This window comes from Colletes gigas, unplaced genomic scaffold (genome assembly GCF_013123115.1).
Source record: "Colletes gigas isolate AHSC1104 unplaced genomic scaffold, ASM1312311v1 Colletes_gigas_Sc00019, whole genome shotgun sequence".
In the NCBI taxonomy this organism is placed as follows: domain Eukaryota; kingdom Metazoa; phylum Arthropoda; class Insecta; order Hymenoptera; family Colletidae; genus Colletes; species Colletes gigas.
In genome coordinates, this window is record NW_025106648.1 from 4,443,827 (window position 1) to 4,459,233 (window position 15,407).

General features: G+C 32.1%; 1 protein-coding gene across 1 annotated transcript; it reads right to left on the reverse strand.

Annotated features, from left to right (window-relative positions):
• Window positions 1-468: 468 nt before the first annotated feature.
• LOC122400562 (odorant receptor 67a-like) lies at window positions 469-8,721 on the reverse strand. The gene is made up of 9 exons (XM_043402085.1): window positions 8,578-8,721; window positions 5,820-5,936; window positions 5,631-5,748; window positions 4,617-4,878; window positions 4,055-4,177; window positions 3,898-3,982; window positions 3,675-3,808; window positions 2,307-2,439; window positions 469-519 (listed from the first exon to the last, which is right to left on the reverse strand). Exons 1-9 carry the CDS (start codon window positions 8,719-8,721, stop codon window positions 469-471), a joined length of 1,167 nt encoding a protein of 388 aa, XP_043258020.1.
• Window positions 8,722-15,407: the final 6,686 nt, after the last annotated feature.

A 15,407-nucleotide genomic window follows, 5' to 3' on the forward strand; every position in this document is an offset into this window, starting at 1 on the left:
CGAATTATTTATTTGTATAAACTGTCCTTTGAACTGTCTTTGAAATGACACAAGTGTTATTTCGTATATTATACATTCATCACGTAGATCGTGGCATTTGTTTTTAACATACAACTTTAGTCAATGTTAACGAATGATAAGTAAAGAATAAAATGGAGAGAAAGTTAAAGTTAGTTAAGTTCCTATGAAGATGAGCAATTGCACATTATTGGAGTACAAAAATGTCGATAATACAGGAATAAAATCAAATGGAGCACATTGTTTATATGAATATTTTTTTTTATTTGTGTCTTGAATAGATTGCTAAAGTGGATGTTAGGCTACATTTCGTTTATTAATGTGTGCTAACATTTTCTGAATCAATCAGAATATTTCTGCCCCAAAAATATAACGTTAAGAAAAAATATAAATAATTCAAGGACGCTTAAGTGTACTTTCTCAGATTTAATTAATTCTCAATTACATACTTTACTGGAAAGACGCCAAAACCATGAAGTACGACATACAATTTTGGACAACCTTGAAAAAGAAAAATCTGTTATTGTTGTTACAGTAATAGTTAATCCTACCACAATAATATACAGAGTTGACACCCATAATTTGTCATTCATTACACTCTTATTATATTTACTGTCAGTAGACCGAACAAAATTTTCATAACATAGATACCATCAATCAGAAGGTCCTTTAAGTTGATAAATTTACAATTTTTATAACATTTTTTATTTTGGAAGTGTTTATACAAAATGTTATATCCCACTAACGTAAATTATCATGCATATTATAATCGTTAATTTCGTTTTAATTCTAAATAATAAGGAAAAAGGGAATTACAGGGTTGTACATCAAACTTGTCACTTCGAAGCAGTTTCTGAACATTGGTAAAATGAATCTTTACCAATTATTTAAACCAAGCCAGCCGAAGGTTTTCGAAACTATTGATGATACTAAAATACGTTTCAGACAAAGTCAAATTTTTTAAGCACATAATCTGATGTAAATTTTTGCTATGTAGACAGGTAGAGAACATCTGAAGGGTCAACTTTATTTTTCTAAAATGGAAGCATATATATTTTCTAATACCTATACTTTATTTAGTGAGAATAACAGAAAATATAAATAACAATGATGAATCAGATTGGATATTTACATATATTCGCAGTCGACGAATAAAGATAGGTGCTACTTCGTCTCAATGAACGAAATATAGTCGAAGTATAATATTATCTACATATAGATAAATATTAAACCGTTTATCATGGAAAATTGTTAGTTTAAGAGATATTTTTATTTTAACATACCAGACATATTGCACATCATGCATATTAAAATTTAGTACTTTTATACAGGGTGTTCATCCATCCCTGGGAAAAATTGTAATGGGAGATTCTAGAGGCCAAAATAGGACGAAAATCAAGAATACCAATTTGTTGATGGAGGCTTCGTTGAAAAGTTATTAACGTTTAAAGTTCCGCCCGTACTGAATTTTTTTCTCGAAAGTGGGTAGGATTTCGGGAGTATGTCTATTAATAAAAAATAATTACAACTGACCTCTGCAACGAAAAATAATTTTTTCAAAACGATTTGATACACATGAAATTTCAGGGGAATCATTCATTCATGATCAGACATTATATTTTCGATAACGAATTTTTTTCTCGAAACTGGGTAGGAGTTCAGGGGTATGTGTATTCACCAAAAATGATTGTAATTAACCCCCACAACCAAAAATAATTTTTTCAAAATGATTTGAAATTTTTTAATTTAATTTTTTAATAACTTTTTAATTAAGCCTTAGTCAAGAAATTGATATTCTTGATTTTCCCGAACACCCTGTATAAAGAATAGCGTACGCAAGAAATGATGATTCCATTTTAGAAAACTATGAAGATTATGTTCTCCCTGGAAAAATTTAATTTTTTTGTGAAACATTTTTTATTATCATTTGTAATTTTGAAGATGTTCGACTTGATCGATTTAACACTAAACTTATCGACACTTCATGTATACCCATTTCTACCATGACTAGTCAAATGACCAGTTTTTTTTTTCTCTTTTATGAGGCAACGTCTAATTTTTGCATTATATGTATAGTAAAGTTTTTTAGTGAGATACCTTTCTCTTTTAAATCACATATTTTTTCTTAAAGCATGCATTTTAGAAATCCGTACAGAAATATTCAGTAATTTGATTCCAAATATACTTTAATTTCATACAGAAAATCTACAAATTACGCCGAAATTTTTTAATATACCGTAGTTAATTCCGGAAAAACAATTATTTAAAAAAATATTCTGACTTCTTACCATACTAAAATTCTGCATGGAATACACGAATATTTTTCCAGCTGTTATATAGGAGGGTTTGCTGGAGCGCATCAACATAAATAATAACATTCTTTGCGTTTCTTTCGGTACCGTGTACCAGTTGCCATAATATCTGTAACGAAACAATCTTATCAAAATTAGAACATACAATATTATTAATTCATGCATCTGCGCCGGATACGTCTAATATACAGTAATGCTGGCCTAAATTTCAACAACCTCCCCCCTCCCCTTTCCCACTGAGTGTGTCTCAAACTTATGTAATATAACTCTATGAACAAAGACAGTGTACAGATATAACGAATGTAAGTTAGTCAAGAATACAGTCATCCAATCGTAAAAATAAATATTCTTCACTTTATCTTCATAACAAGGGTGTCAATTGGATTTCTATGTTTTATTTTCGCTACGTAAAATTTTCAAAGTAATTATTGTGGTACATAGTAATATAAAATATGATTTATTCAGGTCTAATAAACCATACAGTGAAATAACAAAGGTAGCGAGGAAGAGATGTTTTATAAAACCGTTTCGATAGTAATACACAAGCACGGGAATTCCCCGTGGCCGACTGGCGAGCTCTACTTGGGGGGTCCCCTACGGTCGACCAGTACTCCAACATAAAGCGCCATCGTGCGGCCATAAGCGTGCCACAATTAGTAGTAAACATTATCCGACTTATGTCGTGTTTGGACTCATTTTAATCGGGAAAATCTCATCAATCCGTTAATACTGTTATTATAAAGATAAAGTGAACAATTTAAAAATTTTAATTTATTTATATAAATAGTATTATCTCATATTCTATTAAATAATGGATTTAATACAAAATATAATAATGAAAATAATTATCTTAAATTTATATAAGGATATTCAATTAATTGACCTCCTAATCATGTTAATAAAATAAATGAATTAACAAATAATCACAATATTATATTATTAATTGGATAAAATTTACTAGATTTAATTTTATTATTATTAATAATTGGTATAAAATATAAAATTAAAAGAGATATAAATAATATTAATGCTCCTCCTAATTTATTTGGAGTAGCTCGTAAAATAGAATATGCAAATAAGAAATATCATTCTGGTTTAATATGTTTTGCTGCAATTATTGAATTTGCTATAATAAAATTATCTGGATCACCTAAATAATATGGAATTTGTATAATAATAATAAAATTAATATATAAAATTTTAAAAAATCCTAAAATATCTTTAATTAAAAAATAAGATTAAAAAAGAATCTTAAAAATATTGCTGTCTATAGCTATTGGATTATTTGATACATTTAAATGAAAATTATGGCAAAAATAAAACCCGTAAAAAAATGGAGCTTACATTTTCTTCGTAATTGAAAGACTATGGTCGATCAGTTTTTCACTTTGATAACTGACGTAAAAAACATGAAGCAACTGGCCGAAAGCGTACAGCGCATACCGGCACATTTCAAACGATCCCAGTAACATCACTGTCTACAACAAAAAGATAATAATTCATAGTAATCAACGAGATTTATTGCACAGTTTAAATTGCACTTTCTTGTGGTGTTACTCACTCTTACTAAAGTAATGGTGAGACATAACACGTTTAAACCCAATACTATAAGCTGACATAGCGTAAAAGTCGAATCCAGAAGATCGATCAAACTTTGGGAAGAAAAATTGATTTCACCATGATTGCAGTAAGTCTACCGCACACGTGTTATTTTTAATACTAACTCTAATGCTTTACAATGCGTGCGAACGCAATCCATGAGAAAAAGAGAATACTTCTTCCTTTGCCGACTAATGGATATTTGCTCTGTACCGTTACACTTATAGAGTGTATGTTCCAGCCGATATCTAGTGAATATTATATTTTTTAATATTTTTAATCGAGAGTCTAAAATCTTTGCTTTTGTTAATAAATACAATACAAGAAAATATTTAATTTAAAGTCGCGTGTCATATGATAAAAATTTCCTTCCTTCGAAGGCATAGTTTTCTATATTTCAAGTTAGAAAGTTTTAAATTCATATTTCAGTTTTGGTTAATATAAGTAGAAAAGTCGTAACGGATCGAAATCATGCATACAGTTTGAGAGGATGTAACATAATATTGTATTTTCTCGATAAAATTCTTTAACATATAATCACTTCCTGTTTATGCTAAAGAAGAACATAAAGTTTATTTAAAAAATTCATCTTGAGTATAGAAAACAGCCTTTGAGAAGAAAGCAACGACCCATCTTGTATTCTATGTACTTTTACAAGCAGATAATTAAAATTTTCAATAATCTTACCCAACAACGGCGAGCATACCGCATATATATTGGACGTATGTGATCAATATTGTATCGAAGGCTACCAAAATAATGATTATGAAGAAACAAACAAAAATAGAGATGATTGTTATCAAGGCGAAATATTCTTGCTCGTCGACGAAGAATTCTGCTGGAAAAAGTGGTTTCAACGGGCGAGTTTCGTTCAGAGGTGAGATGATGTCGAGCATGCGTGGTTCGAATATGAACATAACATATACCGTTAAAATCATGAATATAAGATCTAAAAAAGAGACGTAACTGTATTAAAATATGTGTAAGTTTCGTGATAGTTGAAGATTTTATATAATAATTACATTATACGCAAGGAAATTAAAATTAAAAAAAAACATTTATAATCAATCGTAAATCACTTTTTGTATAAAATGTAGAATTCATTATTTTCTTTTACAATAATGTTTGTGGGAAATATTTTTTCTTTATATTATTTTTGATCATCGACTGTCTACTATAGAGCAAGTACTAAATTATTGTTCGAATTTATAGTCACATAATCCCAATCATGTATTTATATTGTAATCAAGTGTAACATGTTTGATAGTTGGGGAAGTGACCTTGTTGAGACCAACTTTTTCTACGAATATTCCGTAAATTTACGCAATCAAACATTTCAAACATAAAGCAAGTGTTCCATGTCCAATTTATGTTTATCCATAAAATATGAAAGTGAAAATAAAGAAATTGAACTAATATAAGAATAACTAGTTTAACGTGTTTTACCATTTGATACGTAACAACGATGTAAGTAATAGGTTAACGGTAATAAATAAATTAAAACTTTGCATAGAACTTTGCTGCCAGTATAAATTGTATGCGTTAATATACTGCGAAAGCTGACGAATCCATGATTTTTGTTCCACAGAATTCCATTCAATGTAATATTCGAAGGCCATACAACCAATTATTTGACATTACGATAACTGAATAACGATTGCCACATAAAATTCGATAATAATAATACGAATGAAAAATTACACATGTACGCCATTGAAAAGATCCTTCCTTCGTTCGCATATCTTTCCATGATTTTTATTTCATCGGGAGCTGTTCGTTCTTTCCAATCGTCATTTATTTGCTTTTGTAGGTACCCTAGCTACAAGTGATCAAATAATTCCGAGATTAGAACTACTTATGGTTTTAACATATTTACCAATCCACGCGTACCTTCTTTCCATTGAAGTTCAAAGCGTTTAATTTAGACACGCAAACTAGCCCCGTTATGGTTGGAGGTATAGCTTCGAACATGTTTAATTCTCGAAAAGATCGGGTGAATTTCAAAAACTGGAAAATTATCGAAAGAATTCCACCATTAACTTGAACAAAATCAAACGAAGCTGATACATTCGTAAAACGAAAATTTTAAATTGTTAATATTTCGGTGAAGTTTATGACTTTATAATGTAATCAATTTTTAATGAATAAACTAGTGTTAGTTTCGTTTTATAATATACATTGCTTCACAGTGTTAATTCGTTTTTAGTCCACATTCGTTAGTGTCCGATGACTAGTTTTATATTGGAATAATTCGTTCGAAATATGGAGACAGTTGAACCAATTTCATCTAACTACTGGAGAACAGAACTGAATGCCTGATGTTGGACTTTATATAGTAATTTTGTAAACATAACTTTAAATATATTTATGAGTTATTGGAACAGTAAAGTGTCAAGATTGTTAAAGTACGTTGTATGTGGAAATGGAAAATACTAAATATGCTCCTATACAGGGTGTTCGGCCATCACTCAAAATAAGACGAAAATCAAGAATATCAATTTCTTTATTAAGGCTTCATTAAAAAGTTATTAAAAAATTAAATTAAAAAATTTCTAATCATACTGAAAAAATTATGTTTGATTGCAGGGCTGAATTACAATCATTTTTGGTGAATACAGATACCCCTGAAATCCTACCCGCTTCCAAGAAAAAAATTCGAATAGGTACTGAAATTTTTAGATGAAATTAAAAAATGTTAAATCATACTAAACAAATTATATTTAGTTACAGGGGTCAATTACAAGCAGTTTTGGTGAATAGATATACCCCGAAATCCTACGCACTTTCGAGAAAAAAATTCTTTACCGAAAATCTAATGTGAGGCCCAATAATGGTTCCCCGAAATTTTATGCGAATCTTTAAAATGCCATAACTCCTGAACGGATTGGACGATTTTAATTTTTCAAAATGCAAACTACGCGTATTTCGGCCAAGAATATGTATAAATTCCAAAAATATACGAAAAACTGCTCCCACGCCCCGTAAAGTGAGAAAACCTCCATAAGACTGGTCCAATTTTCAAACGTCCATAACTCCTACAATAGTGAATATATTTCATTGAAAATTTTTTCTGAAATGGAGCCCATGGGCATCTACAAAAAAGTATTACACAACTTTTCTGTAGGTCGCCAAAAAAAATTATTTAAAATCGAAAACGTGTTTTTAAGAAAAATTGACCGGGGGTAGGTAGCTGCAGAAATTTTTCATCGAAAAAAAGATTTCAAATCGTTCTAAAAAAATTATTTTTAGCTGGGGGAGTCAATTACAATCATTTTTGGTGAATAGACATATCCCCTAAATCCTAACTATATTCGAGAAAAAAATTCATTACTGAAAATAGAATGTCTGACCATAACTGTCTGTTACCCTGAAAATTGAAAAGTTTCAATTTATTGTGGAAAAATTATTTTTGGTTGCGGGGGCAATTACAATCATTTTTAGTGAATAGACACATCCCCGAATTCCTACCCAGTTTCGAGAAAAAAATTCGAATAGGTGTGAAATTTGTCGACAAAATTAAAAAATTTCAAATCGTTCTTGAAAAATTATTTTCGGTTTCGGGGGTCAATTACAATAATTTTTGATGAATATACCTACCCTCGAAATCTTACCCACTTTCTAGAAAAAAATTCAGTACTGGCGGAACTTTAAATGTTAATAACTTTTTAACGAAGCTTCTATCAACAAATTAGTATTCTTGATTTTCGTCTTATTTTGGCCTCTAAAATCTCCCATTAAAATTTTTCCTAGGGGTGGCCGAACGCCCTGTATAGTAATTCTGTAAACATAACCTTAAATATATGTATGAGTTATTGGAGCACTAAAGTGTCAAGATTATTAAAGTACGTTGTACGTGGAAATGGAAAGTTCTTCTAATCAGAAAATACTAAATATGTTTCTATATAAAGCAAAGACAAAAGCCAATAATAAAATGTTTGCAGACTTGTATTTGCAAGTAGATAGAGTGTGTTTTAGAAGAAACTCAGTATATTTCGAAAACTATGTCAGATATATTATGTTTCATCTACAGAATTTATTGCTGAAGCAATTCTTACATGCTACATGACACCCTGTATATTTTGAAGTAATTATTAGATATAGACGTATAGTTATCTAAACCAAATTATTCGTTCAATATATACCAGGGACCAAAATAAGCTATTTATTACAATTACTAAACAATTATAAATAAATAAATTACTTGTATCTGTTTTCTATCGCATCTACAATTTAGAACTATTATTTACAAGTACCATTCTTCCACTAGAAGAAGGCACAGCGTGTTTGCATCCCCACTCTTGTTGCAGTCCGCTGACTCACAGGTATTGGTCGAAAACGGTGACGAAGATCGGTGACATCCAATCAGTGGGTTGCAGCAAGAGTGGAGATGTACACACGCTGTGCCTTCTTCTCGTGGAAAGACGATAAAATCGCCAAATATAAAATGCATTTATGACGTAATTTATTGGAAATTAAATCTAAAAAAATATTCATTATTCCATATGAATTTTTGATACATAGACTCGACTGTAACAAAAACTACAAAAACTAGTTTCACACGAAACAGTGAACGAAACAAATGTTAAAACCTTCCCGTGGGCCTAACGAATTTAAGAAAAGAGTGGATAAACATATAAACATGTGTTACCAGCGAGGAGAATATCATAATTCCAGCAGTGTAAATGGAATATATTCGAATCCTGCGTTTCGAAGGATCCTCATAGGGCCACTGTCCCAAGAACTTCAGGTGCATTCTACTAGTTTTGCAATAATGGCTGTCAGTGAACTCCATGGCTTGTTGGCAACTGATGTCGGTCCGAGTATCCCATTGTCGCATTACATCATCACTTGATTGACACAATAATTTCCCTTTCATTTTCTTCGACATTTTATCGATCTTGTGTCGACCTATCAACAGACAGACATGCATTACGATTTCCAAGTACGTTAAAAATGAAGTCGATAAGAAAATTACATGCTTCGAGAACACTTTTGTGATCATGACTAGTAATTTGTCCTGACAGCGAAAATGCACATAATAGTTTTATTATTTTAGAAACTACTTTGATTATATCGTATTCGTAACAAGGTCTTGACAACAAAGCGAGGAGTTTTCGCTAATGAATATTTCAATTGGTAATCGAACGTTTCTGAGTGAACAAAAGAAACGTGTCTCCGTGGAAGAAATAGTCGACAGTTTTCGCGAGGACTTGAAATGGAATACATCTGCGTCAGATCGAATTGTTTGTATCGTTGAAACGTTTCATAAAAGTGTCGAAGAAACGAACACGAAGAATAACTTTCGTCGGTGAGATTTATCGTGTTTTGATCAATTTCGTAAAATTACACTGTGACTACTATATGCATTGGTTTCCAAAAAAAACGACTAGTAATACTTTATTAGAACCATACGAATGTTCTTAAATACCATTTTCTTTGTTTCTCATTTATTAATTTTGAAAGGATAATTCTTCAGTATTAGAAACAAAATTTTATTTCATTTAATTATGAAAGCTTAGATTTGCTAATGAACTATACAGTAATATATCCTATATCCATGACTAAATACAATATACTATTTTTTAAGAAATTTTTAACAGTAAATAAGTTTTAGTTTACAGTATTGGAAAAAAAAGTTTTATATTGTTTAAGTGGTATATTTTATTTCATTATGTATTTTAAATCTTATTTTAGATCACTATATTTTTGTACCAAAATACAATATACTATTTTTTAAGAAATCTTTAACAGCAAATAAGTTTTGTTTAAGTGGTATATTTTATTTCATTATGTATTTTAAATCTTATTTTAGATCACCATATTTTTGTACCAAAATACAATATACTATTTTTTAAGAAATCTTTAACAGAAAATAAGTTTTGTTTCACTTTCTGATAAAGAAAACATCGTTCATTGAGACCCATTTTAATTTACTTTTTCCCCCATTAAGTAACACAATCATTTCTTCGCCCTTCAGTAGCAGAGTGCGACAAAACTGTGAATTGAGTATTAAATACTTGTAGGTTCTGTTTCCCGTTCTCCAAAGACGCGACAGCTGAATAGTTTTAAAGTATTCGAAGATTCTGAATACCTCAAAAGTTGAGAAACTCTTAAAGCTTCCAAAGAAGCCCTTGAAACTTCTGAATGCCTTGGTGAAATGAAAAGTAGCATACTTAATTCGAGCATTTCGAATTTCATTCGCAATTCTTGGATGTATATGCAATTTTGCCAAGCATTAATCTCCCTTCTGCTATTTTTCCATTGGCTGCCATTTTCAGTTCTAGGTAGACTCTTGGTTTTGTGAGCTCGCCCTTTGTTACCAACTCTTCACATTTTACTTCTACCCTCTCATTGCTATTCCGGTATGCTACACAATTTCTTCCTATTGTTTCAGTTTTTTTTTTTTTTTGTTTTTTTTTGCGAACGTTCCAAAATATTTTTGCGGTGGGAATAGAGCAACGGCTTTATTTTATTCAACATTCAATGCATTTCAAGTGTAGATATTGTGTACAATACTCTATCTCATTATGGTTACCTTAATCTACGGTAATTTTATTTCTACCCTATGATCGTTTTACAATACAGAATAATTCATTTCTTAAAATATGTACCTGTTTTTAATTAGCAATATCCGTCAGAAAATATTTATTTTCATGTTTTAAATAAAATATAAATAATATGAAAATAGTTTATTTCCATATTTCAATATTTCCCATTGATGCAACATAATGGATTATAGCAGAGACATTGCAGCGATGAATATTTAAAATTAAATCAAAACTAAGCTTTGTGCATATTTCGTAATTTTGTAATTAAATTACATTTATCACATATTCCATGTTTCTTACTGTTAAATGATAAATGAGCGAAGAAGAATTTTTTCTGTATACGCGTAATCAACCAAGTAATGGTTTTATATGTAAATTCTGTATGCTCGCTTCAAAATTTGATTACATTTTGAGCAAAATCCAATATTCATGGTTACATTGCTCGTAAAAATTCTAAACAATATTTTAGATAAATTTTGCTTAAAAAATGGTAGAAAATTGCAACTGCGTTAATAATGTGTATCTTAAATATTTTAATTAATATAACATATTAGTGAAAATATTGTTGTGATCAAAGAATTATTATCTTTAATGAAGTGGTATTATCTTATTCGTTTTTTATTATTTCAGAGCGATCATGGTATGATTGTAATTGAAAGTTCATCAACAATGAAATAGAAAAATTGAATATTCTGGTTCTGATGGAACGCCTCAAATCCTTTTTCAGGCATTGACTAATTCAGTAGTCCATCCACAAAACAGAGATGAATTTTTTCATTATATATAAGTCATTTACCAAGGTTTGGGCATGTCAATTCTCCCCTCATCAGTAATGCATGTTCCAAGAACTGACTTGCCCGTAGACAGTAAATGTGGTTTTCTCCGTAAACCGTTGACTAATACCATTTTCACATTCAAGTTGCTCCGTGCTGGCACATAAATTTTACGCTATCGCTGCTAAAACGTTAGTTGCTTTTCCTTCATTAAGAAATTAGACAGGCGCAGCGGTAATTAACTGTGGTCAAATGTTCGCATGTCCAAGTTGTAAAATTTAAGGTACTAGCAGGGAACGACCGATACCTTGAGTTTATGAGGGTTTTACAGTCGACAGGTCTTCGTAGTTCCTCCGTGAAGGTTTCAGAGTACTCGATCGAACTATACGGTTTCAGGATGGTCATGTAACTCTAGCACACAATTAGAATTAATAACAGATTTAAAGAAATTCATACGACAATTATGTATCGTTCAGCTGCTATCTGTTCATCTTGTTTTCTGACGAGAATTTATACATTTTTGTCGATTAAACGAAAGTGAAATCGTCTGTCGGTTCCTTTGTCGTATTTCTTATCCATAATTCAAAGTAAAATCGTACTTTTACATTCACAGTATCCGTTTTTTATGCAGATAGAGTACTAACAAGCTCAACTGAACAAATTTCATTCCTGAATAAACTAGGTACCTGTTTTAACCCTTAAGTACACAGGCTCAAATACTTACGTAGAGACACAAGTGGGTCTATGAGACCCATTGCATGGATTCAAGTATCTTTTTTTTAATCGATACGTCAAAGATTTAAGAATAACACTGTACAAGTTAAATTGTAGCATGAGTTTGTACAGTAAAGATATTTATCAAAAAGTAAAAGATAAAATGAAACATTTTTGCAGAAATTTCATTTTCTTCAAAAAATCATTTTTACCACAGGAAAGTGAAAAAAAGTCATGAATTGTATTTCATGAAAAAAAATATGCTGAAACGACTCGTTGAAAAAACTATAATTATTTTGTAGAATGAAAGTAGATGAATTTTTTCATTTGTAAATAATTTTTTAAATATGTGAGGTTTTCTTACATAAAGTATGAAACGCATATAAGAACCTTTTTAACCGAGAGAATCCGCGGTTTCAATTTTTTAAAAAGAAATAAATATCAATGGGGCATTCGCATGAATCTCGTAACATTTTTAAAATTTTGAAGGAAATTACGTGGCCAGCAACATTGTTGGAAGATACTACACGAATAAATTTTCTAGGTTGAGGAAAACAGGTCGGTTTTCTCTTTCTCGTCCCTTATTTTTGCTTTAGTGGCGCAAAATGCGTTCATTCGACTGTACGGAAACGTGACCCTATAAAAATAAGATTCATGTAGCTCTTTGATCCCAGCTTTCCCTATATTTCCCAAGAATGTAGTCTGCAGATAATACCTGAAACAAATAAGGAAAGTATTTCCTTTCTTCCATACTATATTTTTAAAAACGACTGCAAAAATTGATGGAGAACAATCTTTTGTTGGCGTTTCGAAACAACATTTCCATGAAAAATATTATGATTGTTAAATCACAGAACTGAAGAAAAATTTCGATTCATGTTTGTATCATTCATATGATATTCAATTAGTCTTTGGATTAAACTCATCAACCAGAGAGATTTTAATTAATATCTTAATCAATTACAGAATAATTTTTGCTCTCATATCCAAGTAAAATATACCTTTTAGATAAAAATTTAAAAATCCTTTGATTATGTTTTGATAAGCGTCGATGTCACTGAATTATATCACGTTTCCAATTAACGTAAGGAGCTTACTTTGATATATTTTTTTTCATCATGGTTGAGTTTATCCACGTGATTTTCGAAGTCCCTCTCGCCTTTCCGTTAAAACTTCTCCTGGCTCCTTTCTTTTTAGTGTGAAACACCGAATCGAGAGAATAGAATGTTGTAAAGGTACAAAAATACGACGGTACTTTTAGCGTTTTCCTCTATTTTAGTTTCAAAATATTGCAGACTTCGGACGGTGGTGCCATAGCACGCGCTAGAATTTTTCAATTTTGTTCAACAAATACCAGTGCCGCTTTTAAAGATCCGAGGATAACAGGGACCATGAAAAAAAATCTTCGAAACAAATCACTATCAGGTTGACAGCAAATATTACTCGTTTCTTTTATTCGTTTGGGCGTTCAGACTCAGTTATTTTCACACGTTAGGTTTTCACGTTAATTTCGTTATGGAGTATTTACATATTTCGATAACAAACATTTTATTTATTTAGTGTTGAGAACCTCGAATGAGGTTTATTTCAGCTCACAAATGTGAAATATACATTGCATATTTACTACACGGGTGATTTTAATGATATACAAATTCTTCGACACTAAAAATGTGATAAGTATTTGTGTAATTAATACATTTTATTGACATTTTCAGGAGTTATATGTGGATAATATTGGAATTTTTTTCTTACGTTATCGGAGAATTTACTAGAAAAACGAGAATACTCGGTAATGTGTTAATATGAATTACGTTTGGGTAAGTAAGAGTGTCCAATCGCTAAAAGAAGTTTAATTATTCAAACATCTATCCCAGTCAGTTTCAGAAAATTGATTAAATGTTTCGAGAAATATCATGAGATGTAAATCATGGAAAGTGCAGTGTTGTTGATTATACTTAATAAAATCGTACGTTCGTACGAAGAAGAAGCATGCTTCAACGTTCGCCAGTGTCAGTTGTTAGAAGAAAAGTATGGAGTCTATAATCTCTAACCAGCCTAAAAAAGTCCATCGTTGGCCAACTGTATCTATGTTCATAGACGGTTCTGTGTTCTCTTGGCATACAGATATCCTAGATTCAGTGTTGTCAAGGCGAAGAAAAAGGATTTTAAACACAGAGGACTTTCATATTTCATTAGACTTTAATACACACGTCTGGTGCAACTATCCGTTATGATTCCATAAGATAACGTTTTTCTGAACCATTCCAGATTACGGTGGTAACAGTGGACGTTACTTAATATTCACCATTCAGGTTCATAGAACGGTTCTACGGTAAATGCCTTGGACCAACAAAAAACACATTCGAATTTCGAACGTTGACGCAGTGACTGTTTCATGGAATCAATCTTTTAATCCTTTCATCCGAACATTGATCTCCTGTCTTTTGAAATAAAAGAGCCCCATTCGGCACTTATCACTCGAAATACGAGACAGTCAGATTAGCGTTATGCGTAAACAACGATTCGTATCCCGCACGCGTGACCATTTCGACGGACTACACTGACCCGAATTCGCAGCTTTATCGGTTTTAAAGTCACGGCTATCGCGCCGGTCAGCCGGCTCCATTTTTGGCAGTGTGCCGTCCGGCATTAATCCTTAGAGACCGCGGACATAAAGGCCGTCTAGGTGGTCATGCGCGCGCGGCGAGAGAATGGTCAGGGTCCTCTCAATTCCGCCGCGACAAAAATACCCCTTTTGTTTCTTCTAATGCCTATTCCTTTCGTCCCCTCCCCCTCTGCAATCGTTTCTTCCTTCTCCTGGAAGCTGGTTGCTCGTCTATGGCTCTTTCTTTATCCGCTCTCACCTATCCTCTTCTCTGCACCAGCGCCAACAGCTCCTCCAGCCCAGGCCCGTGTTCCTGGGATAATGAAAGGACCCTCGAAACGAAGTCCATTGACGACACCGGGCCGATCCAGCTCGTTTAATCCGCACAGAGAACAGTGGAATCCGCTCGTATATCACGTGGAAATAAAGAGTTTACCGTCCGTAGCTAAAATCATTATCCTGTGACGTGCCGCGAGAAATCGTCGGCTCCGTTTCCGTCGACGTCCCTGCCGCCCCGAAAGATGAATTCGTAATTCTGCACAGCCAGATTCGTAACGTTGTTTCACGGAGAAAGGCACCTGGAATAAAATTTACGGAACGTTTGTTGTTTACGCAATTCAAGGAACTTAGTTTATTTCGTTCCGTACAAATGTTATTTAAAAGTATCTTTTTAGGGTTCTACTATGGCGGTTTGCTGTTTTAGAGAGAGGACAACGAGAGGGGCATTCAATGGTCCAAAACGCGAGCGCTTGTGAGAGAGCGTAGCCCTCTACTGGCGAGCGTGGGAAGTGTCGCCAAACTGGTACTCGTGGAAAAGGAATTTAAATGGCCAGACGTC